We start from the raw sequence: 26,508 nt of genomic DNA, 5'->3' as shown, positions 1-26,508 counted from the left end.
TCTTTGCAGGGATGACTTGGCCACCTCTGCTATTTTTGGGTTTCTCTCTTATCATGGGGTAGTGCAGTGTAGCGCCAGTTTTTGTTCCTCCTCTGCAGTATAACGTGTTCCTCCTCTGGTGCTGATGTAAATAATTGATGTGCGCGGCCTCATCCTCAGTTACTGCTGACACGGCTGGTGCCGTCGCTCCCTCCATCGTCTCATCGCCAGTAATTACACCATTTCCTAGGAGATAATATCCCATAATCACAGGTGGATTCTGCTACTTTGTAAGTCAATGTGCATCTTATTTTGCCGGATGCGGCTGTTATTGGCGGTTCCCTGCGCTCAGTATGGAGGGGGCGACCTCAGTGCATGCGCGGCCTCCATGGTGAATGCTGGGTGTGGGGGCGGCTCTGGATCCTCCGGGGATGATTGCACTCGGCTGGACATCAGGGATGCACAAGTGTCGCTCTTTGTTCTTTCTTGAGATTTTCTGGAGACGTCAATAATAAAGACGGTGACTGGCGGCTTCTAACCTGCAGAGAGGTCGGGGATAGGAGTTATTCTAATGGGGGAGGAGGGGAACAGAAATCTGGAATGGGGAGAGATTCTTAAAATTTAAAGGAAATCTCCCATCTAAATCCATCCTGATAAACCTGGGACATTACTCCTAGATCCAAGCACCGGGACTGTGGTATCTTATTATATTTGTTATCCTTGACCTCCTTCCTTCTAAAATCAACATTTGAAATTGTGCTAATGACTCAGAAGTGCTCAAGGGGGTGTTACCAGAGCCCCTTTGTGCTGTAGCTCCAAAGGCTGTCACACTGTCAGCCCTTCCCTTCTGCTCCCTCAGCACTTCCCCCTCCCTCTGCCTGCTGTAATCACACACAGTGGAAGAGGGGACCTGCTCCTGCACAGTTTAACAGCCTGGGAAGCGACAGCACAGAGGGCTCTGGTAACGCCCCCAAACCCTTGTGGCTCATAAGCACAATAATAAAAGTTGGTTTTAGGAGGCAGAAGGCCATGGATACCAAATATAATAAGATAACCACAGTCACCGTACCTGGATCTCTGAGTAAGTGCTTCTGGTTTATCATGATGGATTTGTAATGGCCATGTTTATTGTGTTTTCCTCCTCTTTTATAGACTTTGTTGATTTGCTCTTATAAACTGAACTCATTAAAATAAACTATTACAATTATGCTATTGAGTCAGAAGGGTTCAGGTGGGGTGGGGGGGGGGGGGGGGTTACCAGAGCCCCTCCATGTTGATTACCTTATAGGCCATTACACTGTCTCTCCCTCTGCTCCCTCAGAACTCCCCCCTCCCTCTGCCTTCTGTAACCTCATACAGTGGGAGGGGAAGTACACCTGCACTCTGTAACAACCTGCAAAACTGCTGTACAGAGGAGTTCTGGTAACATCCCATCATTAGCATAATTCTAAAAGTTGATGGATAACAAATATAAGAAGATACCACAGTCCCGGTGCCTGGATCTATGAGTAATGTCCCTGGTTTATCAGGATGGATTGTGGAGGTAGATTTCCTTTAAAGGAAACCTACCATTTCAAATGGTCGGTGTAAGCTGTAAACACCGAGCACCAGCTCAGGGTGAGCTCAGGGTGAGCTGGTTCCGGCGCTTAGTTTCGTTAGTGTATCGCGGTTTTAACACTTTTTAAACTTTATAGCAAAAGCTTCTTCGGCACCGCACGCAGCGCTGAAGCAGTTTTACACTAACGAAACTAAGCACCGGCACCAGCTCACCCTGAGCTCACCCTGAGCTGGTGCTCGGTGTTTACAGCTTACACCGACCATTCTAAATGGTAGGTTTCCTTTAAGCCCCTGCAGGACAAGTTTTGCCAATGTTGTGGGTTGTCACATACAGTATTGGGTTGGTGTCTATGATGGGACAGTTCACAGCTGAAATGGTAATGAATGTTGGTTTGTATTTTCGATCTTTTGTATTAGGGTTTTTTTTGGTTGTTTAATTTATTTACATTTTATTTTTTGCAGATGTTTTGAATGGTTATAATGGAACCATTTTCGCCTATGGCCAGACATCATCCGGAAAAACGCACACGATGGAGGTAATGGACACAATGGGATTGGGTTTAGTGATCACCATATTGTGATTTGCTTCCTGCTATTTAATATTTACCAGATATTTAGGAATTGTAATACATGCGATTCTCATAGTATAAAGTGATGATATATAAGACCTCTGAGCCCCCTTAGATAAGACCCCTGACCCCCTTAGATAAGACCCCTAACCCCCTTAGATAAGACCTCTGACCCCCCTTAGATAAGACCCCTGACCCCCCTTAGATAAGACCCCTGACCCCCCCTTAGATAAGACCTCTGACCCCCTTATATAAGACCCCTGACCCCCCTTAGATAAGACCCCTGACACCCCCTTAGATAAGACCCCTGACCCCCCTTAGATAAGACCCCTGACCCCCCTTAGATAAGACCCCTGACCCCCCCTTAGATAAGACCTCTGACCCCCTTATATAAGACCCCTGACCCCCCTTAGATAAGACCCCTGACCCCCCCTTAGATAAGACCCCTGACCCCCCTTATATAAGACCTCTGACCCCCCTTAGATAAGACCCCTGACCCCCTTATATAAGACCCCTGACACTCCTTATATAAGACCCCTGACACCCCTTAGATAAGACCCCTGACCCCCCTCAGATAAGACCCCTGACCCCCCTTAGATATGACCTCTGACCCCCCTTATATAAGACCCCTGACCCCCCTTAGATAAGACCCCTGACCCCCCTTAGATAAGACCCCTGACCCCCTTATATAACACCCCTGACCCCCCTTAGATAAGACCTCTGACCCCCCTTAGATAAGACCCCTGACCCCCCCCCCCTTAGATAAGACCTCTGTACTGACTCTACTAATATCCCATCTCTTCTCGCTCATCAGGGGAAACTACACGACCATCAGCTCATGGGGATCATCCCGAGGATCGCGCGGGACATATTCGATCACATCTACTCAATGGACGAAAACCTAGAATTTCATATAAAGGTAAATGTCATCGGCTGCCCCTTCCACGCCCCATAACGTGTGCAACATTTACTGGCGGTATGAATCTGATTTTCACACGCGACAGAGGAGTAAGTTATATTGTTCTCTTATAGGTCTCCTACTTTGAAATTTACTTGGATAAAATCCGGGACTTGTTAGATGGTAAGAAACTTATGTGTATGATGGCATGCACTATGGGGGGCATTAATCATAGGGGGGTCTCAGGTTCGCCTATTTTTGCGCCTGGTTTGCTCTTCTTTTTGGCTCCTGATCTATGATGGATCTAGTTCTGCCTTAGTAAATATGTTTTGGAATTGTCTCATGTCCGATTCATGTGCGCCTAAATGTCCGCCAAATTTGGTGCAATTGTTAGATCTCATTTGAAAATGAGAAAATGTGACAGAACGTTCAGGGCGTCATCTCTGCACAAAAACTATCATTGTGATGTAACTGCAGGGACTAAAAGTGACAGAGATGGAAAAAAAAAAAAACAAATCTTGCTGAAATGAGTCTTTTCCTTATTTATTATAATGTACAGTAAATGGAGACTGATAATATTCTCAGATCTGTACAATAAGACAATAATCACTCCCAGAGATGATCCCATAGACAATGATGAAGTCGTTACTGGGGAAATTTTACATTATAAAACTGCTCCGAAGTATTTTCCATGTTGCATGGAGGTGATTCTTCATTTGGGAACCTAAATTGTATGTTTTTAGTAATGAAAAGGGAAGTTTTTTGGAAGTGCACCTGCCCAGAGGAGGTGCATTTTCTGCGCCTATTTTGTGCCTTTTTAGGCGCACTTTTGTGATAGATCCCGTGCAAACATCTGTTTAGGACGCACTCACTATGTCAGATAAGGCGCAGGGTCTCAGAACCACTAAGTGCCGGAGTTTGCCGTGCGCCAGAAAATGGCGCATAAATGCACCAAATTAACGAGATGCGCTAAAAGACGCTCAAAACAGTCTAACAGACTATGATTAATCTCCCTCAATGTATCTATCTCATAGATATCTCATCTATCTATCTATCTATCTATCTATCTATCTCCTATCTATCTATCTATCTATCTATCTATCTATCTATCTATCTATCTATCTATCGATCTATCTCCTATCTATCTATCTCCTATCTATCTATCTATCTATCTATCTATCTATCTACCTATTATCATATCTATCTATCTATCTATCTATCTATCTATCTATCTATCTATCTATCTCCTATCTATCTATCTATCTATCTATCTATCTATCTATCTCATATCTATCTATCTATCTCCTATCTATCTATCTATCTATCTATCTATCTATCCATTATCTATCTATCTATCTATATATCTATCATCTATCTATCTCCTATCTATCTATCTCATATCTATCTATCTATCTATCTATCTATCTATCTCTCTACCTATCTATCTATCTATCTCATATCTATCTATCTATCTATCTCATATCTATCTATCTATCTCCTATCTATCTATCTATCTATCTATCTATCTATCTATCTATCTATCCATTATCTATCTATCTATCTATCTATCTATATATCTATCATCTATCTATCTCCTATCTATCTATCTCATATCTATCTATCTATCTATCTATCTATCTCTCTACCTATCTATCTATCTATCTCATATCTATCTATCTATCTATCTCATATCTATCTATCTATCTATCTATCTATCTATCTATCTATCTATCTATCTATCTATTATCTATCTATCTATCTATCTATCTATCTATCTCCTATCTATCTATCTATCTATCTATCTCCTATCTATCTATCTATCTATCTCATATCTATCTATCTCATATCTATCTATCTCCTATCTATCTATCTATCTATCTATCTATCTCCTATCTATCTATCTATCTATCTCATATCTATCTATCTCATATCTATCTATCTATCTATCTATCTCATATCTATCTATCTATCTATTATCTATCTATCTATCTATCTATCTATCTATCTATCTCATATCTATCTATCTATCTATCTATCTCATATCTATCTATCTATCTCATATCTATCTATCTCATATCTATCTATCTATCTATCTCATATCTATCTATCTATCTATTATCTATCTATCTATCTATCTATCTATCTATCTATCTATCTATCTATCTCCTATCTATCTATCTCCTATCTATCTATCTCATATCTATCTATCTATCTATCTATCTATCTATCTCATATCTATCTATCTCATATCTATCTATCTATCTATCTATCTATCTATCTATCTCATATCTATCTATCTATCTATTATCTATCTATCTATCTATCTATCTATCTATCTATCTATCTCATATCTATCTATCTATCTATCTATCTATCTCATATCTATCTATCTATTTATCTATCTATCTATCTATCTATTATCTATCTATCTATCTATCTATCTATCTATCTATCTATCTATCTATCTCATATCTATCTATCTATCTATCTCATATCTATCTATCTATCTCATATCTATCTATCTCATATCTATCTATCTATCTATCTCATATCTATCTATCTATCTATTATCTATCTATCTATCTATCTATCTCCTATCTATCTATCTCATATCTATCTATCTCATATCTATCTATCTATCTATCTATCTATCTATCTATCTATCTCATATCTATCTATCTCATATCTATCTATCTCATATCTATCTATCTATCTATCTATCTCATATCTATCTATCTATCTATTATCTATCTATCTATCTATCTATCTATCTATCTATCTCATATCTATCTATCTATCTATCTATCTATCTCATATCTATCTATCTATCTATCTATCTATCTATCTATCTCATATCTATCTATCTCATATCTATCTATCTATCTATCTATCTATCTATCTATCTCATATCTATCTATCTATTATCTATCTATCTCCTATCTATCTATCTATCTATCTATCTATCTATCTATCTATCTCATATCTATCTATCTCATATCTATCTATCTATCTATCTATCTATCTATCTATCTATCTACCAGTCCATCTATAATGAATCTATTTCTGTCTATCTATCTCTCCATCCATTCATCATCGCTTGTTCCGGCTGCTGATAAGAATGTCATATGTTGTGGTGAAAACAGAATACAAGAAAATTCTGATGATGATAGAAATGGTAAAATGATGGTATATTAATGTTCTGTTTTGTGATCCCACCCACAGTGTCTAAAACAAACTTGGCCGTTCATGAAGATAAAAATCGTGTCCCCTACGTGAAGGTAAGTGTTGTGGTTTTTTACTTTTTAATGTATTTTTATATATATTCTCTCCTGGGCCAACACAATCTCTTTTTTTCATTTACCCTTTCTTGGTGTCCAGTAGAGCAGGGCACCAGTAGTGTCTCATGTTGAGCCAAACCAATGAATCCTTTTCTCCAATGGGTCCCTCTCCCTTTTGGAGCACTTGTGGGTTTAGCTGACGTTATATATTTAGATGCCCCTTTACATTGCATTTTTCCCATGGGATAGATGAAATGAGTGTGTGGGGTCTGACTACGCAGAGTTTGTATGTAGTCTGTTACTAAGGAGATACATATTTCTGCATGGAGCCTTGTAACTGTTGGGAGTTGTAATTTCCATTTTTTTTAAATACATCTCAACTTTAAATGAAGTTTACATATGTTTCATTAACCTCTACCCCGGTCTACTTGTGTTCCTGGATTCCTGGATTTACCATTAATCCTTTGTTCCTGTGTTTACCTGTACCCCAGCATACCTGAATTTCTCTTTACCCAGGGTACTAGTGTTTACCTCTACCCTAGGTTACCTGAATTTCTCTGTACCCCTCTGTACCGGTGTTTACCTTTTCTCCTGGGTACCCTTGTTTACCTGTACCCAATTTCACTGTACCCTTAGGTACCTGAATTTCACTGTACCCCCGGGTACCTGTTTTTACCTGCACCCTGGCGTCCTTTGTTTATCTGTACCCCTGTGTACCTGAATTTAACTGTACCCCCTGTATGTACCTGTACACAAGGGTACCTGTGTTTATCTGTACCCCAAGGAGTATACCTTTACCCCCAGAGTACCTGTGTTTACCTGTACCCAATTTTACTGTACTCCTGGGTTCTGGTGTTTCCCTGCACCCCTGGGTACCATGATGCTTCTGCATTGCTGTATTTTGTGTATTCTTAGGGCTGTACAGAGAGGTTCGTATCCAGTCCAGAGGAAGTCATGGATGTCATAGATGAAGGGAAGACGAACAGACACGTTGCGGTCACAAGTAAGTTATCAGTGTCCACTGAAGGTAATTTCGGCATTGGATTTAAAGGGATGGGGATAACTGAGGTGTAGGTTCTCAGACATGAGCCATTCAAACGAATGAGCCAGAATGAACACATCTGCATCATTGACCCTTAATCCCTATGCTGATAAGATCAGACTGGATTAAAGGGGCTGCCTTTATGTCACAGCCACTCTTGACTTTAGGCTATTTCTGATATTGCATTCACTTAAAGGAAATGTACCACCAGGATGAAGGATTGTAAACCAAGTGCACTGACATACTAGTGTACGCCCCCTCTGGTGAAATCCGCTCTTCTATTGACTACTTATGTCCTTGTTTTACAAAAAAAAGGCTTTTAAAAGTATGCAATTGACCCTGGGAGGCTCCAGGCTCCATTAACACCTATTGAACCTGGAGCCCCTCAGGGTCAATTGCATAATTTTAAAAGCCTTTTTTTTCCCCTTAAAAACAATGACATAAGGAGCTAAAAGAGGTGTGGATCCTGCCAGAAGTGGCGCACACATGTATGTCAGTGTGCTTGGTTTACAATCCTCCATCCTGGTAGTAGATTTCCTTTAAATGGGGCTGAGCTGCAGTACCAAACTTAGCCTGTGGGTAATGGTGGCGCTGTTTCTATTACTTTATAATTCATTTTTTTTTAACTTTGTAAGAAAACTTTAGGCTTCCCGTTTAAGGGCTCCAATGTCTAGGATTTGCTTTTCCTCTTCAGATATGAACGAGCACAGCTCCAGAAGTCACAGCATTTTCCTAATTAACATAAAGCAAGAAAACATTGAGACGGAGAAGAAGCTGAGCGGGAAACTCTACCTGGTCGATCTGGCGGGAAGTGAAAAGGTGCGGGCGGCCGGTCAATAATCCAGCCGTAAACTATGGAAATTTCTAGATCTTTCTTCCTGATGTTCCTGTTGTGTCATCCTTCAGGTCAGCAAAACCGGAGCTGAGGGAGCAGTTTTGGATGAAGCTAAAAACATCAATAAGTCTTTATCGGCGCTGGGCAACGTCATCTCTGCGCTGGCGGAGGGCACGGTGAGTGCTGGGGGCTGCTGTGCCAAACCGGGGTTACCTCTATTCTCAGGATTGGGGGGATCCCAGAGGTCAGACATGCACGGCCTGTCCTGGCGTGGTGCCCCCACTTTTACTTTTAGGTCCCTGTACCTGTACGGGGTCTTGTTTTTTTCGGGACAAAATGTAGTTTTTAATATATGAGTTTCATATGTCCTACTGATGAACTTCTATGAATCTTTTCTGTACAGTGTTATCGACTTATTAAAAATTTCTAAGTAAAATAAAATCACGCAGCGATGCCAAATTTATAGGGTCTTTATTCAAAAATGAACTTTATTTGCATAAAAGTTCTGTTTGAGGGGGAAAAAAATTCTAGGAGCCATAACTTTTGATTTTTTTCTGTTCAATAAACTTTATTGACATTTGGCAAATGACAAAGGATCGAAGTTTTGACATTTTTTTTGTCAATGTAGCTATGCGAGGGCTTATTTTTTGCATATAGAGCTGAATTTTTAATTCCTACACATATGGGTTATATAAAGCTTTTTTATTTTATCAATATAATTTTTTTGTGCAATGGATGATAAAAAAAGATGGAGGCCTATATTGACATTTTTTAAAAATATTTTTGTTGTACAAGATAAGTACTATTATAGTTATTTAGCCTGCGTTGGTACGGATGGGGAAGTACAAAATATGTACTGCTCCAGGCTATCGTCCGGGCATCTCCCACTGTATTTTCTCACTGTTTGTCTTCACTGATAGAGACTATCGGGGGAGGGGGAGGGAGCAGGATGAGTGATGATCTCATGCGGTAGCTCCTCCTATTCAGCAGAGCTCAGACATGTAAATAAAGAAGCACGGGGAGAGTCTGCACACTGTACAAAAGGAAGTAGCAGAACTTCAGAATTGCTTACTGAACATTCAGAGATTATCCACAAAGCAGTAAAGGGAAATGGGAAGCTTATACAAAAGAGTGGCCAACCCCTTTAAATGGTCAGCCACTGACCACTGGCATGGTCTAATAGAAAGTTAACACAGGCAACCCTTGGGTACTTCAGTGAACCATGGCCTGGTTTGTAATGTCATCAGCACCCTGTGATCACTCCCTCTTCAAACGCTTAGACACCATGGTCCATGTTTAACCCTTGTGTTTAAAGGTAACCTGTCACCAAGGACCTAATTTTCACTAAAGACAGGTTACAGAAGCCCATCACACCTGTCTTGCAAATATGCCTTTCTGCTTTCTCTAAGCATTTGCATTACAATATTATTGTGTGTTATAACTTGCCTTGCACCCTGAAAGAATCATCTGTGTAGTCCCAGGGGTTGGGCTTTGGATGCAGTTTTGGATGCATTTCTAAAAACTACTTGTGCTTTGTCTGTGCTGCAGACTACTCAGCTCTCAGCCCCCACCTTTGTGCACCTGTACAGCTCCTCCCTCTCCCACTGATGTCATCTTAATAGGCTGTGAGCTCTGTGAAGGAACAGGAGGAAGGAGCTGTACAGATGCACAAAGGTGGGGGCTGAGAGCTGAGGAGTCTGCAACACAGACAAATCAAATGTTGTTTTTTGAAATGCTTCCAAACCAAAGACCAACCCCTGGGACTACACACAGGATTCTGTCAGGGAGCAAAGTAAGTTATAACACACAATTCCATTGTAATGCAATGTAGGACACTGTAATCTTCATCTTGTGCGGCTCAGTTTAAAGTCGTAACTTTAGATGTAACCTAAAAGGTGGCTCCAAAAACCTGATACGATGGACGTTAAGGTGTTAAGAGATAATACCCCCATATCATTGTCTTGTTTTTGCTTCCCAGAAAACCCATGTCCCCTACAGAGACAGTAAGATGACCCGGATACTGCAGGACTCCCTTGGTGGGAACTGCCGGACGACCATCATCATCTGCTGCTCCCCGTCCATCTTCAATGAGGCCGAAACAAAATCCACGCTCATGTTTGGCCAGAGGTAAATTTATTTCTATATCCCCAACCCTCAAGCCCTGGCGCGGCTCCCGCTCTTTAAAGGGAACCTGTCAGCAGGGACCTCATTTTCACTAAGGACAGGTTGTAAAAGCCCATGACGTCTGCAGTGCAAAATTGCCTCTACCTTTTCTAAGCATTTGCATTACAGTATAATTGTGTGTTATAACTTACTATTGCATCCTGACAAAATCCTGGGGTAGTCACAGAAGCTGGACTTTGGTTTGGATGCATTTCAAAAAACAACATGTGACTTGTCTGAGCTGTAGGCTGCCTCCATCTTTGTGCTCCTGTACAGCTTGTCCCTCCCCTACTGATGTCAGGTTGACCAGGCTGTGACCTTTGAGAAGGAGCAGGAGGAGGAGCTGTACTGGAGCACAAAGGTGGGGACTGAGAGCTGAGGAGTGAGCAGCACAGACAAGGCACATGTTGTTTTTTGAAATTCATCCAAACCAAAGCCCAACCCCTGGGACTACCCCAGGATTTTGCCAGGATGCAAGAGTGAGATATAACACACAATTTTATTGTAATGCAAATGCTTATAAAAGGCAGAAAGGCAGATTTGCACTGCAGGTGTCATGGGCTTTTACAATCTGTCTTTAGTGAAAAATGAGGTGCCCGGTGACAGGTTCCCTTTAATATCTTGATTTCTTGTATCAGGGCCAAGACGATTAAGAACACGGTGTCTGTGAATCTGGAGCTTACCGCCGAGGAGTGGAAGAAGAAGTACGAGAAGGAGAAAGACAAAAACAAGTCACTTAAGAACATCATCCAACATCTCGAGATGGAATTGAACCGATGGAGAGGCGGTAAGAACGTTACCTCCAGATGGTGGAGTAATAAGAATGCAGGCGACATGTCAGGCTGTCACCACACTGAGGTGGATAATTGTATATTCCCCATATTTCAGATCAGAAATCTGTCCATAGTTCGAACCATACAGAACAGCAGCCATATGTTACATATTGTACCTGGAGAAATGCGTTATTATAGCATTGTGTATGTTATTAGTAGCAGCAGGACTGTGAAATATGGATTTATATTCCAGGATTGTAGCTTCTCCAAGTGCACTGAGGGAGGGTCCTCACACTGCTGTGCTCTTTACCCTCTCAAGTGTTAGGTACTTTCTCTGGAGATATGCTTAATCATAGCATTGTGTATGTTATTAGTAGCAGCAGGACTGTGAAATCTGGATTTATATTCCAGGATTGTAGCTTCTCCAAGTGCACCGGGGGTGGGTCCTCACACTGCGGTGCTCTTTACCCTCTCCAGTGTTAGGTACTGTCTCTGGAGAGATGTTTAATCATAGCATTGTGTATGTTATTAGTAGCAGCAGGACTGTGAACTATGGATTTATATTCCAAGATTAGAGGCATGTCCTCATGTTGTTCTATGTGCTCTTTTCAGTCAGTATTAGGTATAGTCCCTGGGGAGAGGTGTATGTTGGTAGCAGCAGGACTGTGAAACGTGCATTTATATTCCAGGATTTTAGCTTCTCCTAGTGCTTTGGGGCCTGAGCTCTTAGCATTGATTTACCCCACATCCCCTTCCCGCGAGTTGTGGTATTAGTCTTTACTAAGAGCAGGAGCAGCTAAGAGCACAGCAGTGTAAGGACACGCCGCAGCATTTTTAGAATATGTTTACAATTTTGGAATGTTGATATTTTTGTCACAGTTCTGCTTCTGATAGATACATTAAAAACACAAAGTTTTGAGCACACAGATCTCCAGGACTTCTTCTTAAATGTTTTTCTTCTATCTAGACTATGACCTATCAGCAGGATATGTCATAAACCGATTATATATGTGGGACCAGCACCTATCATGGGAATGGGGGTTCACTTACCATTCCCGCATACTGTTGTCTCCCCCATAGGGTCGAATGGAGAATTGCTCTAAAGGCACAACATGTTCTCTGTTGAAGGGTTGAGGTTAAGTAGAATTATTATTATCTGCCAGGAAATAGGAAATACAAGACCATTGAGATAAATTGAATTAATCTAAAATTAAAAAAAAACAAGACCCCCCCCCCCCCCGATAGGTCTATATTTGTTTTATAGCATCTGTATTGTTTACATGTCTCCATGGTAACAGACTACAAACATCACTTGTGTAGTCAGAACACTGTTCTTCCATACTGATATATAATTTAATGTGCGCATTGTCTCATATAGATGTCAATCATGTATATGATTCTATTCTATATTAAAGGGAATCTCCCATCACAATCCATCCTGATAAACCAGGGACATTACTCCTAGATCCAGGCTCCGGGACTGTGGTATCTTCTTATATTTATTATCCATGGCCTCCTTCCTTCTAACATCAACTTTTAAAATTATGCTATTGAGTCACAGGGACTAGAAGCAGTAGGAGTGGGAGACAGTGTGACAGCCAGTGCAGCCACAGCTCTGGTATTGCCACCTGGATCTCTTTACAATTATGCTAATGAGCCAGAAGGGCTCTGGAGGTGTGACCAGAGACCCTCTGTGCTTTAGCTTCACCAGCAGTTACACATAACAGCAGGGGAAGTTTCACCTTGCAATGGGAAGGGTGGAGTTCTACTGCACAGTGTAACGGCATGTGAAGCTACAGCACAGAGCATCACGGAGCATCAACTTTTAATGGGGATGGGGAGCAGAGGAGGAGACAGTGGAACATCCTATGAAGCCACAGTACTGAGGGACTCTTGTAATGCCCCCAGAGCCTTTTAGACTCAAATTAAATTAAAACAGATTTTGGAAGGAAGGAGAGCATGGATAAGAAATATAAGAAGATCCCACAGTCCCGGTGCCTGGATCTATGAGTAATGTCCCTGGTTTATCAGGATGGATTTTGATGGTAGATTTCCTTTAAGACCTTAATGGAGGGGGGTGGGGCAGCTATAGAAAACCGAGAAAATAAAGGTTCCCTCCAATCTAAATTCTAATTAATACCATGAAATGAATAGATACTGTGTGTTCAGCCCTGACATTTATTTCTGTACAAGTCGTGACAGCGCCTAATAGCTGCTAACACAATTACAGTGGCCGTCATGGCAACGTGTAGATCTCCACTTAAAGGGGCGGCTCATAGTAATGACATAAAACCTTAGTGTCTCTGCATGTGGCCGGCTGGGGAGATAATTGGCTCGTGCATTGACATCAGGGCCCTTTAAATAACCACAGATCTCTGAAGCTCCGTCTTATGTTCTCAACATTTCGGATCGAGCTCGGTCTTCGCTGACTGGATAGCGCCCGATGCTTCTAATAATAATAATAATTCTTTATTTATATAGCGCACACAGATTACGCGGCGCTGCACAGAGCTTGTTACATCAGTCCCTGTCCCCAATGGGGCTCACAATCTAATCATCCTACTAGTATGTTTTGGAGTGTGGGAGGAAACCGGAGGACCCAGAGGAAACTCACACAAACACGTAGAGAACATACAAACTCTTTGCAGATGTTGACCTGGGTGGGATTCGAACCCAGGACCCCAGCGCTGCAAGGCTGTACTGCTAACCACTGAGCCACCGTGCTGCAAGGCTGTAGTGCTACTCACTCAGCCACCGTGCTGCCCAGTGATTACAGTAACGATGTTGCCATGGCGATGCTGGCCAGTCAGATCCCGGAGATTGCGGAGAATATTACTTCTCTGTGATTACAGGGTTCGGCGGAGACACAATCACATTTCCAGGACGATGACAAAGCAAAGAAAATTCATTACTGTGTGCAGCCAAGCACTGGGGGATCCTCGGGGTGACCTGGATTTTTAGATTGAACAAATTATCAAACAATAAAAAAATGAATTAAAGATTTCCATCTCCTTGGGGTTCTGTGAGGAAAAATAAGAAAAAAATGCTCCTAATGTTTCTCTGAATCTCCAGAGTCTCCATAGTCCTAGCCAATAACACAATAACCACACCTGCTTATAGCTGAAAGACTGCACAATAGCAGGGACAATGCTGTCAATCAGCAGTAAGGAGCTGATGAATACAAGTAACTGCAGTGCATTATGGGTATATTCATTAGGATTTTTCTAAGTCCCCTACTTCCCATGACAGAGATAGTTACTGCCCAGTGGAGAGACTGCAGCACTAAGACTAAACTGCAATCTATATGTACAATAGCAGGGACAATGCTGTCAATCAGCATTAAGTGAGGAGCTGAGGAATACCATTAACTCCAGGCTAGTGAATTATGGGTATATTCATTAGGATTTTTCTATGTCCCATGATGGAGACAGTTACTGTCTAGTGAATAGACTGCAGCACTAAGACTGGACCGTATTCTCTCTATGTACAATAGTAGGGACAATGCTGTCAATCAGCAGTAAGTAAGGAGCTGATGAAGACAAATAACTCCAGTGCATTATGGGTATATTTATTAAGATTATTCTTAGTCCCATGATGGAGAGAGTTACTATCTAGTGAAGAGACTGCAGCACTAAGACTGGACTGCATTTTCTCTGTGTACAATAGCAGGGACAATGCTGTCAATCTGCAGTAAGTGAGGAGCTGAGGAATACCATTAACTCCAGGCTAGTGCATTATGGGTATATTTATTAAGATTTTTCTATGTCCCATGATGGAGACAGTCTAGTAATGAGACTGCAGCACTAAGACTGGACTGCATTCTCTCTATGCACCATAGTAGGGACAATGCTGTCAATCAGCAGTAAGTGAGGAGCTGATGATACTGGTTACTCCAGTGAATTATGGGTATATTCATTAGGATTTTTCTATGTCTCATGATGGAGACAGTTACTGTCTAGTGAAGAGACTGCAGCACTAAGATTGGACCATATTCTCTCTATGCACAATAGTAGAGACAATGCTGTCAATCAGCAGTAAGTAAGGAGCTGATGAATGCCTGTAACTGCCGGCTGGTGCATTATGGGTAATCCCATGATGGAGACAGTTACTGTCTAGGGAAGAGACTGCTGCCCTAAGACTGGACTGTATTCTTTCTATGTACAATAGTAGGGACAATGCTGTCAATCAGCAGTAAGTACAGAGTTAATGAATACCAGTAACTCCAGACTACTGCATTATGGGTATATTCATTAAGAGTTTTCTAAGTCCCATGATGGAGACTGTTAGTGCTGCAGTCTCTTCACTAGACAGTATGACTGGACTGCATTCTCTCTATGTACAATAGTAGGGACAATGCTGTCAATCAGCAGTAAGTAAGGAACTGATAAATACCAGTGACCCAAGCCTAGTGCATTATGGGTAAATTCATCAAGATCATCCTCTATGTACAATAGTGCGGACAATGCTGTCAATCAGCAGGTAGTACGGAGCTGATGAATACCTGTGACTCCAAACACCAGTCTAGTTTATTTACTAAGATCTTCCTAAACCCAGAACCTGCCGCATTCAGATGGACTGCATTCTCTCCATGCACAATGGTAGGCACAATGCTGTCAATCAGCAGTAAGTGACGATTGCTGGAGGTGAAGTGTGTCTGATATTGATCATCAGTTCTTAATACATTTTTGATACGTGATAAAACTTTTGATTTGGTTTCCTAAAGACTTCATGAACTTAAAGGGGTTGTCTATTATTTTATTTTTAGAGGTGGAAACTGTATAAAATAATCTGGACCTGCCCTTTAAATTTCCTGACACTCCAGTAACGCTGTCTGGGTACCCGTTGGCCCTTTAGTAATGATACCGTCTACAGTGCAAACATGAGCACTGCCTGACTGATCACTGGCCTCAGCATCTGTGTAGCATAAACATACCCAAAATGACCTTTGAGGCCAGTGATTAGCATCAGCAGGAAATGAATAGCAATGCGGGAGCAATAAATTAAAAAAAAAAACAAAAAACTACATTTAAAAAAAATCACATCCCCTTTAATTGGATGTGTACAAGTCCTAGTAACATTGTCTCCCCCTAGTGGTTGTTGCCAGAATGGTACGTACAGGTATAACTCTGTGTTATTTCATCACAGGTGAAGCCGTACCTGTCGACGAACAATTGGGCTCAAAGGATCAGAAGAACCTGGAGCCGTTTGACAACACGCCGGTGATTGACAACCTCCCCCCGGCCGTCGCCTGCATCTCATCAGAGGAAAAGAAGAAATACGATGATGATATCGCCTCCTTGTACCGACAGCTGGATGACAAGGTGCGACCCCCCCCCCCCAGGGGCAATACTCAGTGGTTTGGGGTTTCTATAGCAATGTATAAAAAGCTGTGATAAAATAAAACTATTGCATTGGTAAAAGACATCATGCACACAGTCATACCAGTGTTTTATCACACTTTGTTAGGAGTTTGTCCTCACACTGCTGTGCTCTCTGGATTTCTCTTTGGATTTCTCAAACAAAGGGAATCCATCACCCATTGTGACGCTTTAAAAATGTGTAATCATAATTAAGTATCTTGTTAGTAACAGCAGAGCTGTGAAATAGGCGCTTTTATCCCAGGATTGTAGCTAGGGTATGTCCTCACACTGCTGTGCTCTCTACACCTTGTTATGTATCGTCCCTGGAGCGATGAGTAATCATACGTTTGTCTTATTTGTTAGTGGTAGCAGGACTGTGAAATATGGCTTTGTATTCCAGGATTGTAGCTTCACCATGTGCACTGGGAGTGTGTCCTCACACTGCTGTGCTCTCTACACCTAGTTATGCATCGTCCCTAGAACAATGAGTAATCATAAGTTTGTCTATTTTGTTAGTGGTAGCAGGACTGTGAAATATGGATTTGTATTCCAGGATTGTAGCTTCACTATGTGCACTGGGAGTGTGTCCTCACACTGCTGTGCTCTCTGTAGCCAGTGATATATATTGTCCATAGAGAGCTGCATAGTCATACCTTTTTGTATGTTGTTAGTGGCAGCAGGACTGTGAGAAATGGATTTGTACTTCATAGTTTTAAGGTCTATAAATTCACTGCTCCTCACACTGCTGTGCTCTTAGATCTCTGCTTCATAGTCTTTTTGCCTTGAGGACTGTAGTATTCAAATGCTACATGTTCCTACTATGGAGGACTGTGAGGCAGCTCAGTGCAGGGAGCCAGGAGAACAGCAGTGTGAGGGCATGCACATAATGAACTTGGAGAAGCTAGCACAGTTTGGGGGTCCCAGTCTTCAGACCCCCTCCAGCTAGCACTAATAGCTAACCCCTGTGATATCTTATGGAGTGTATTATATCTGTACAGTCTATTAGCGGCAGTAGTATCAGCGCCGGAGAAGCTGCACATTATCTCGGCTTCATCTTGCTGGATCCGGAGCTATAATTAGTAATAATGGTCGGCTTCTTCCTAATTATGTGTTTTTACTGAAAGTTAATTGTTGCCATTTGCAGACAATATCTTCAGCTTCCAATGTATCACTTGTAATACTAATTGGTAGAACCAATAATTAAAAGGCAATTATTCCCCCCATATAATGCACAGCTGTGTTATCCTACAGACGCACTATGTGCTTGCTTCATTACTAATGTAACTCTCTGCCTCCATTTGCAGCTTTTTTTGGATGTTTCAGAATCCTTCTGGGCCATCAGGGGGCGCCATATCTCGGCTGCCATTATATTTCATTCTCTTTTGTATAGTATTGTAGTTACACCTCATTGTGAGAGTCCTGATTACCCCACACACACACAGTGATTGACAATGAGAGTCCTGATTACCACGCCCACACACAGTGATTGACAATGAGAGTCCTGATTACCACGCCCACACACAGTGATTGACAATGAGAGTCCTGATTACCACGCCCACACACAGTGATTGACAGTGAGAGTCCTGATTACTTTGCCCACACACAGTGATTGACAGTGAGAGTCCTGATTACCCCACCCACACACAGTAATTGACAGTGAGAGTCCTGAGTACTCCGCCCACACACAGTGATTGACAGTGAAAGTCCTGAGTACTCCGCCCACACACAGTGATTGACAGTGAGAGTCCTGATTACCCCGCCCACACACAGTGATTGACAGTGAGAGTCCTGATTACTCCGCCCACACACAGTGATTGACAGTGAGAGTCCTGATTACTTTGCCCACACACAGTGATTGGCAGTGAGAGTCCTGATTACCCTTCCCACACACAGTGACTGTATGTATGTAGGTATTAATACCTCCTATTAATTTATTCATAGGATGATGAAATCAATCAGCAGAGTCAGCTCGCCGAGAAGCTGAAGCAGCAAATGCTGGACCAGGATGAGGTAAAGTGCAGCCTGATATGAGGGTCATTAGCTCTATATTGTAATTAAAAGCAATTTCTGTAAAAAAAAAAAATTTTTTACTACACCCACCAGGGATTTTATGTTTTCAATTTTTAGGCTATAATCTTTATAATAACAACTGTAATGACTTAAATAATAATAGTTACTTTGACCTGAAACCTCTAACAGTTAATTAATTTTCTAACAACCCCTATAAATACTGAGTTCTATTTTTGTAAGAAAAATAAATTTTTTCCAGTTTTGTGAAGTATGCCGAGAGTCCCATTCTCATTTCTTCTGGGACAATTTGCTGGGATTGTCCCTAAAAAATTGGGACCATCCCAACAAATACAGGCCCTGTAGCAAACAAGGTCTTGTTTTTTAGTGTCTTGATATAATTTTTTTTTTAATTTTTAAAAATTTTCTGTCTTCGGCAGCTCCTGGCATCAACTCGCAGAGATTATGAGAAAATCCAAGAGGAGCTGACCCGACTTCAGATTGAGAACGACGCTGCCAAGGATGAAGTCAAGGAAGTGCTCCAGGCCCTCGAGGAGCTGGCTGTAAACTATGACCAGAAGTCTCAGGAGGTGGAGGACAAGACCAAAGCAAACGAGCAGCTGACCGACGAACTGGCGCAAAAAACGGTACAAGTCTGATCTGTTCACGGTTGGTCTATTGCTTCTAAATACTGTTTACAAATTTCTGCAATATTTTCCTATTTTTTTGAAGGGGTGGGGCAGAAATTTAATTAATTAGACAGTTGTTGCAATTAACTAAGAGTCACCATCGTTATAAGACCTCTAGGGATCAGTACACTGGTCCTGGTAGTCCAAAAACTTTAGGCCCCCTATCTACGTCTTTGACCGCACATGTTCTGCGGGGGGGGGGGGGGCTGTAGGGGGCAATGTTGCATTTCTGCACAGATCTTATGGCTGGGGCGGTGGGGACTTTGTTCTCAGGATCAGTGGGGGTCCTAAGGGTAGGATCATTCCCAGAGTACTCCTATAACAAGCCGTGCCCCACTCCAGTGTATGACTTGGATAGGATTGGATAGGATTTCAACCCCTGGATATTTTTTGAGATTTTCATTAAGGGGTGAATGAAGTTTAAAGTGGAGCTTTGAATACAAAGAACCAAACTTTAAACCTAATTTGAATGGGATGTTCTTCATTCACAGACCAGTCTGATCACAACTCAGCGTGAACTCAGTCAACTGCAAGATCTGAGCAGCCACCAGAAGAAGAGGGCCACCGAGATCCTGAACCTGCTGCTGAAGGACCTGGGCGAGATCGGGGGCATCATCGGCACAAACGATGTCAAAACGGTAGAGTTTTATCTTTTACGATATGTTAAAGGAAATCTATCTTCAATATCCATCCTGATAAACCAGGGACATTACTAATAGATCCAGGCATGTGACTATGGGTAATCTTTTTATATGTGTTATCCATGGCTTCATGCCTTCTAAAATCAACTGTTAAAATTATGCTAATACGCCAAAAGGGCTCTTGAGGGCATTACACTGTCTTCTTCTGCTATAATCTCACACAGTGGGAGAGGACAGGGTAGTGCTCCTGCACACTATAACAGCCTGTGAAGCTACATCATGGCGGGGCTCTGGTAACGCCCATCAGAGCTCTTGTGGTTCATTAGCATAATTTGAAAAGTTGATTTTAGAAGGAAGGAGACCATGGATCGCAAATATAAAAAGATTCCTGGACCTAGGAGTAAGTGCCTCATGCTTGATTTTGATGGAAGATTTCCTTGTTTGTATCGATATCATTAATTCTTGGAAGTTTTTATTATGGTTTTGAATTTGCAGGAATTCAAAACTCAACTGTTATAAATTAATAATAAAGAATAATTTTTAGGCGGGTGGATAGGATACAAGTGCAGCCATTTTGCAACAGTTCATTTTAATGTACCGTGTGAGGGCTTATATTTTACAGGACGGCTTTTAGTTTTCAGTGGTGACGCTTTGTATATAACCTGTTTAACCCCTTCCTTTGTAGTTGGCCGATGTGAATGGCGTCATTGAGGAGGAGTTCACCATGGCTCGTCTGTACATTAGCAAAATGAAGTCCGAAGTCAAGTCTTTAGTCAATCGTAGCAAACAACTGGAGACCGCACAGATCGAAGCAAACCGCAAAATAAATGCCACCGAAAAGGAGCTGGCCGCGTGTCAACTCCTCAGCTCCCAGGTGGGTAGCGGGGGAGGGGAGCCAAGGACAGTATTGTATCTGAATTGATCTCCATTGCTTGTAACACTACAACGTCCAGCATACCCTGAATGTCATTGGCTTACAAGGCTCGGTAATAGATGTACAGGCGGTCCCCTACTTAAGGACACCCGACTTACAGACAACCCATAGTTACAGACGGACCCCTCTGACCACTGTGACCTCTGGTGAAGCTCTCTGGAAACTTTACTATAGTCCCAGGCTGCAATGATCAGCTGTAATGTGTCTGTAATGAAGCTTTATTGATAATCCTTGGTCCAATTACAGCAAAAATTTTTGAAACTCCAATTGTCACTGGGGCAAAAGAAAAAATTTTGTCTAGAACTTCAATTATAAAATATACAGTTTCGACTTACATACAAATTCAACTTAAGAACAAACCTCCAGACCCTATCTTGTATGTAACCCGGGGACTGCCTGTAGTTCTATGACCACTGCACTCGATTTGGTAGCCAAGGTCCTAGATTTTTAAGGGTTTTGCTAGGATTTATGTTGTGCGTATCTAAAAAAAATTTTATATTTATAAATTAGTTTATAGCCCTACTATAGGATGTATGTGGCACTGCGTTACTCTAAAAATGTAAGCAAACCTATCGCCAGGAATATCATTTTTATCTGGTTCCTATAGCCGATGCTTCGCTGATTTTAAAAATGCCTTTGTCAACATTCTGAATCATTTCAATACTTTATAAAACTTTATTTTACTTTACCTGGCTCCCTGCTAGCAGCATGTGGTAAGTCCCGTGGAAGGGGGGAGGCAGCTGCAGCCTGTGTGTGTCGATGTCTCAGTTTCCTCCATACTCATCCAGTTCCCTCCCCAATTTGTGTCATGTGCATTTAGTAGGCAGGGGATGGTCCGGAGGAGAGGAATAATACATGTGGAGGCTGAGACACAGGCACACACATGCTGCAGCTGCCAATCTCTCCTGGGACTCACCACACACTGCTAGCAGGGAGCCAGGTAATGTGAAATAACGTTTTATAAAGTACTGAAATTAATCGGCATGCCGACAAAGGCATTTTTAAAATCAGCACATCATATGATATTGTAACCTGTCACCAGCTAGAAATGACATTCCTGGTGACAGGTTCCCTTTAGTACAATTTGTGTTTATTTGTGGCGAGGTCCTTATAGAGGAATCTATATTTTTTTTTTGTTCACTGGCAGCATGAAGCAAAGATAAAGTCCCTGACGGATTACATGCAGAACATGGACCAGAGGCGCAGACAGCTGGAGGAGTCCCTGGATTCTCTCAATGAAGAACTGGCCAAACTCCACGCACAAGGTAATCGCTCGTCTCCAATCAGATCTGTGATGTTATGATCGACTGTAACTGGATAGTTTTAAAAGAATAGTTTTTAAATTGTTTCAAATAATTTTTTTATAACATTATATACATACATTTATAACCACTTTTTTGGTCATTTTTCCCCATTAAAGTTTTTCAATAAGTAGTAAAATGTTACTAAACCTTTACCAAAATATATTAAAAATACATACAGCATCAATCCGTCACCATTGCCCAGGTTTAGCTACAGATGCAGAGGGTGCGTGTAGCTCTGCAGACTGTCAGCTCCGTCTCTCTGCAGCTTCTTCTCCATTAAATCTTTTGCTGTCAGTCTGGGAGAAAATGGAGGCGCAATTCAAATTCTTATATCTTCTCGCACCTAGAAACGTAGTTCTGGGGTCATACAAAAGCTGAGAATCCCCCCTTCAATTCCATATCCGTAGTGTGATCAGGTGTCATGGAAGTGTCATTGGTATTGGCAAACCCCCTGAAACAACATCCACTCTTAATTTAGCTGTTAATGGCAATTGTTTGGGTAAAATGAGCCTCAGGGGCTCTCTTGTTTGTCACAGAAGCCCTTTCTGACTCTGTCCGCTGCTTATTATTCACACTCTCCTTCTGCGCTTATGCCTTCCTCTTCCCTTCCCCTGACGGAGAGTCGGTGATGTAAATGGAAGCCCCTGAGGCTCATTTGCATATTTCTAAAATTCCTTATTTTCCAATTATCTTCTGATGCCTGGCACCTAGAGACACAGTTCTGGTGTAATATTAAAGCTAAGAATCCCTCCCCCCTTTAATACCATATCTGTATTGTGCTCAGGTGTCATTGGTAGCACAAGGAAAGGGCACTCAATCCTGTTGCTCCGATGTGACCATGTTTTTACTCTGTAATGTCTTATTTTATTTGTATACATCCCCCATGATTTGTATCATGGTACAGAATATGATGGCGCTATATACATAAAGGTGATTATTATTCAATTACAGAAAAAATGCATGAAGTCTCCTTCAAGGATAAGGAGAAAGAACACCTGACCCGTCTCCAAGATGCGGAGGAGATGAAGGTAAGACGCGTCTTGTGTAGTGTCCTCTACAGGGTCGCCATCAGCGGGGTTTAATGTGACTGTGTTCAGGGGGCCCCAAGGAGAAGGGGGCCCTAGTCACAGAAAACCCTCCCCCCTTCCCAGGAACTTACCATGCACACAGGGCCAGATTATCATTCTGTTGGGGGCCCACAAAATTTCCTAGTGGCGGCCCTGGTCCTCTATATTGGATGAGATTATATCGGACATGTAATATTGCAGAGAGGTGGAGGATGACGAATCTTGTGTTCTAGAATATTATACTATAGGATGGTAACACCCAGTACAATGTTCTTGTATCACCACTGACCAGAACACACTGGAGCAGCAGATGGAGAGTCACCGAGAGGCGCACCAGAAGCAGCTGTCTCGCCTACGAGACGAAATAGAAGAGAAGCAGAAGATGATCGACGACCTCAAAGAGTAAGTCTTAAATGGGCGGCCCGTGTTCTGTGTGCATACCGCTGGATTGTGGGGGTCGCTGTTTTTGGTCTTTAAAGGTATTATGTATCAGCCATTTCAACCAATAAAAGCTCTGCAGCCAGTGTTGGGTAGTGTCCTAGAGAGATCATAACTTTTTTGTGTGTTGCTAATAGCAGCAGGACTGTGAAATATGGATTTATGTTCCAGGATTGTAGATATTGCTTTGATGGTGGTTCCTCACACTGCTGTTCTCTGTGCAGCCAGTGTTAGGTATTGTCTCTAGAGTGCTGTGTTATCATTGTTAGTAGCAGCAGGACTGTGAAATGTGGATTTATGTTCCAGGATTGTAGATATTGCTTTGATGGTGGTTCCTCACACTGCTGTTCTCTGTGCAGCCAGTGTTAGGTATTGTCTCTAGAGTGCTGTGTTATCATTGTTAGTAGCAGCAGGACTGTGAAATGTGGATTTATGTTCCAGGATTGTAGATATTGCTTTGATGGTGGTTCCTCACACTGCTGTTCTCTGTGCAGCCAGTGTTAGGTATTGTCTCTAGAGTGCTGTGTTATCATTGTTAGTAGCAGCAGGACTGTGAAATGTGGATTTATGTTCCAGGATTGAAGGTATTTCTTTGATGGTGGTTCCTCACACTGCTGTTCTCTGTGCAGCCAGTGTTAGGTATTTTCTCTAGAGTGCTGTGTTATCATTGTTAGTAGCAGCAGGACTGTGAAATCTGGATTTATATTCTAGGATGGATGCATTCCACAACTCCCCTTTGTTAAATAAATGCTGTATTATTCAACCAGAAGCTTGCTACAGCTTTTACTCAGAGCAGAGAAGAGGGCTATGGAGCAGCTTAATGCAAAGAAAAATGCTATGTCAGGATACTCCCCTTTACACACGGAGAGCTACAATCTTGGAACATCTTTCCTCATCCTATAGACTCTTTAACAATGTTTTTTGCAAAGTCTGTTAACCTGAACACAGTTTTTTTTAGAATTAGCCAAATAGATGCTTTTTGTCTTTTTTCCCATTTTTTTCCCCAAGTTTTTTAATAAGTAGTTACATTTAATAAGCCTTTACCAAAATATGTATCTACTGATGCAGAGGGTGCATGTGCTTCTGCAAGATCCAAGGTGCCTCTGCCTTACAGTAACTAAGTAATGGGGATGGTGGATGTGAATTGGCTACACTGTTATTGCATTTGGTACATCAAAGTTTTATATACATTGAAGTACAGTCTCCTTATCCTGTTTTTATGTCTTTTAGCCTCAACCAGAAGCTGCAGCTCCAGAAAGACAAACTGACCTCTGACTATGAGAAGCTGAAGTCTGAAGATGAGCAGAGAGAGATGGAGCTGCAGAAACTTGTGTAAGCGCCTCCCCCCACCCCTAGCTATTTACTATGAATTTATGAATTTACTCTCAACAGTTTTGTCTGCTTGCTGCCACCACTAGAGGGAGCTCATTCATACTAGAAATACATTGTAATCAGTAGTAATGTAACAGATTGCAGAAGTCATAGTGCAGCACAGAAGGGGCCTGGAAGTTTTTCAGTCACTCAGTGACTCAGCTTTGTGCAGGAATGAACCTATTTTGTCTACTACTAACCATAAAACAGTAATAATGTATCATGTTATTTTTTCTTAGTATGTGAGTTCTCCATGCAGTTTCACACTCATGCTGACATCAGGTTTGAAGAGACACTCATTTTAATCGCTGGGTCCTGCTTTGTAGCAGATAACTTTGCCGCCTCTACTTTCCTCCAGTTGGTGCCGCCTGAGGCGAGAGGCTCAACTCGCCTCACAGCTTTTGCTTCCTTTGGTTTATTCAGTCTCAAAATGATGAATGTATTATTGTATCATGTAATATAGAGTGTTCTACCTGTCATGTCCTAACTAAATAGGAATTATCGTCTGTGTCTTATATCTATAGGCAACTTAATGAGAAGAGAGAACAATCACGGGAGGATCTCAAAGGACTGGAGGAGACGGTGGTAGGTGACCTGCATGGACTCAAATGGGATTATCATGTCATCCTTGGTTCTTTCCCAAATCCTAAATCTAGGTCCTACGTTACTTCCCCATTAGTCACATCAGAGCCCTTCCCGAATTTTCCAGTTCGGCTATTGGTAACATCAGGGGGGCCTCCCCCCCCACCGCATCCCAGGTCCCATCACTTTACCTATTAGTCACATCAGAGGCATTCCCTAGTATTCAGTCATTTTGGACGTGTATATTTCATATCTATTGATCCTAAAACTCTATTAATCCCTTAGGCCCGGGAACTTCAGACCTTACACAACCTGCGCAGACTCTTTGTCCAGGATCTCACCACCAGAGTGAAGAAGGTTTGTGTTTTACTGTGATATTTTCCTAGCAACAGAGTCATTTTTGAAGCAAATGTCTAGAAAAGGCGACATTTATGCATGCACCCAGTTAAAGGGACGTAGTAGGAAAAGCTATGATGTTTCTGTATATGGTGCCACCTGGTGTTCGAATTTATAGCAGACACATAAAGGGAACCTGTCACCAGATTTTACCCCATTAAACTGTTAGCCCCCGATTAGGGGATGTAATGTCCTTTGTAGAATTCCCTCTTTAATGTAAAATCATTGCCTTACTCCAAAGTCAGGCAAATATGACTCTTCTCACCTCATTTTTTACATGAAATGAGACAAGTTTAGTAGTAAAAGGGGTAGTGCCGTTTCAGAAACATCTAGCTTTGGTTCTGTAGGACCTGACACTCGTGTTGTACTAAAGAAAGGGATCTCATCTTTCAGACCGCATAAGGTTTGTGGCTTTGTGAGCTACAGAACCGGAGGCAGCTAAAGACTGCAAGTAAAGATCCAGTTCCTGACTATTTTAACTGCCTCTATGTCCAGATCTGTAGCTCAAAGAACCATAATCCTGATGTCATCTGAAAGATGAAATTCTTATCTCTAACTTGACACCAGTCACATATTTATAGAAACTATAGAACCAAATTTTGAGTCTGAAGTGACACTACCCCTG

The 26,508-nt window shown here is 41.8% G+C and overlaps 1 protein-coding gene across 3 annotated transcripts in view; it reads left to right on the top strand.

The window, feature by feature from the left end:
• The window catches only part of KIF5C (kinesin family member 5C), a 49,845-nt gene that overhangs the window by 13,644 nt on the left and 9,693 nt on the right, over positions 1 to 26,508 (top strand). For 2 of the 3 annotated variants that reach the window (XM_072122197.1, XM_072122196.1), the window contains exons 3-22: positions 1,999 to 2,072; positions 2,920 to 3,024; positions 3,138 to 3,186; positions 6,226 to 6,281; positions 7,197 to 7,284; positions 8,018 to 8,142; positions 8,230 to 8,334; positions 10,137 to 10,285; positions 10,960 to 11,108; positions 16,240 to 16,415; positions 18,396 to 18,464; positions 18,902 to 19,108; positions 19,642 to 19,788; positions 20,477 to 20,665; positions 21,873 to 21,990; positions 22,981 to 23,057; positions 23,389 to 23,498; positions 24,765 to 24,866; positions 25,430 to 25,490; positions 25,773 to 25,844. In XM_072122197.1, coding sequence (XP_071978298.1) covers positions 1,999 to 2,072; positions 2,920 to 3,024; positions 3,138 to 3,186; positions 6,226 to 6,281; positions 7,197 to 7,284; positions 8,018 to 8,142; positions 8,230 to 8,334; positions 10,137 to 10,285; positions 10,960 to 11,108; positions 16,240 to 16,415; positions 18,396 to 18,464; positions 18,902 to 19,108; positions 19,642 to 19,788; positions 20,477 to 20,665; positions 21,873 to 21,990; positions 22,981 to 23,057; positions 23,389 to 23,498; positions 24,765 to 24,866; positions 25,430 to 25,490; positions 25,773 to 25,844 — 2,228 coding nt within the window. Of the gene's footprint in view, positions 1 to 132; positions 270 to 1,998; positions 2,073 to 2,919; positions 3,025 to 3,137; positions 3,187 to 6,225; positions 6,282 to 7,196; positions 7,285 to 8,017; positions 8,143 to 8,229; positions 8,335 to 10,136; positions 10,286 to 10,959; positions 11,109 to 16,239; positions 16,416 to 18,395; positions 18,465 to 18,901; positions 19,109 to 19,641; positions 19,789 to 20,476; positions 20,666 to 21,872; positions 21,991 to 22,980; positions 23,058 to 23,388; positions 23,499 to 24,764; positions 24,867 to 25,429; positions 25,491 to 25,772; positions 25,845 to 26,508 lie in introns of those variants that run through there. The other variant, XM_072122198.1, reaches the window with a different exon arrangement.

The sequence above is a fragment of the Engystomops pustulosus genome, chromosome 8, assembly GCF_040894005.1.
Source record: "Engystomops pustulosus chromosome 8, aEngPut4.maternal, whole genome shotgun sequence".
NCBI lineage: Eukaryota > Metazoa > Chordata > Amphibia > Anura > Leptodactylidae > Engystomops > Engystomops pustulosus.
The sequence above is the reverse complement of the archived record's forward strand: the minus strand, read 5'-3'. Positions and strand labels throughout refer to the sequence as shown.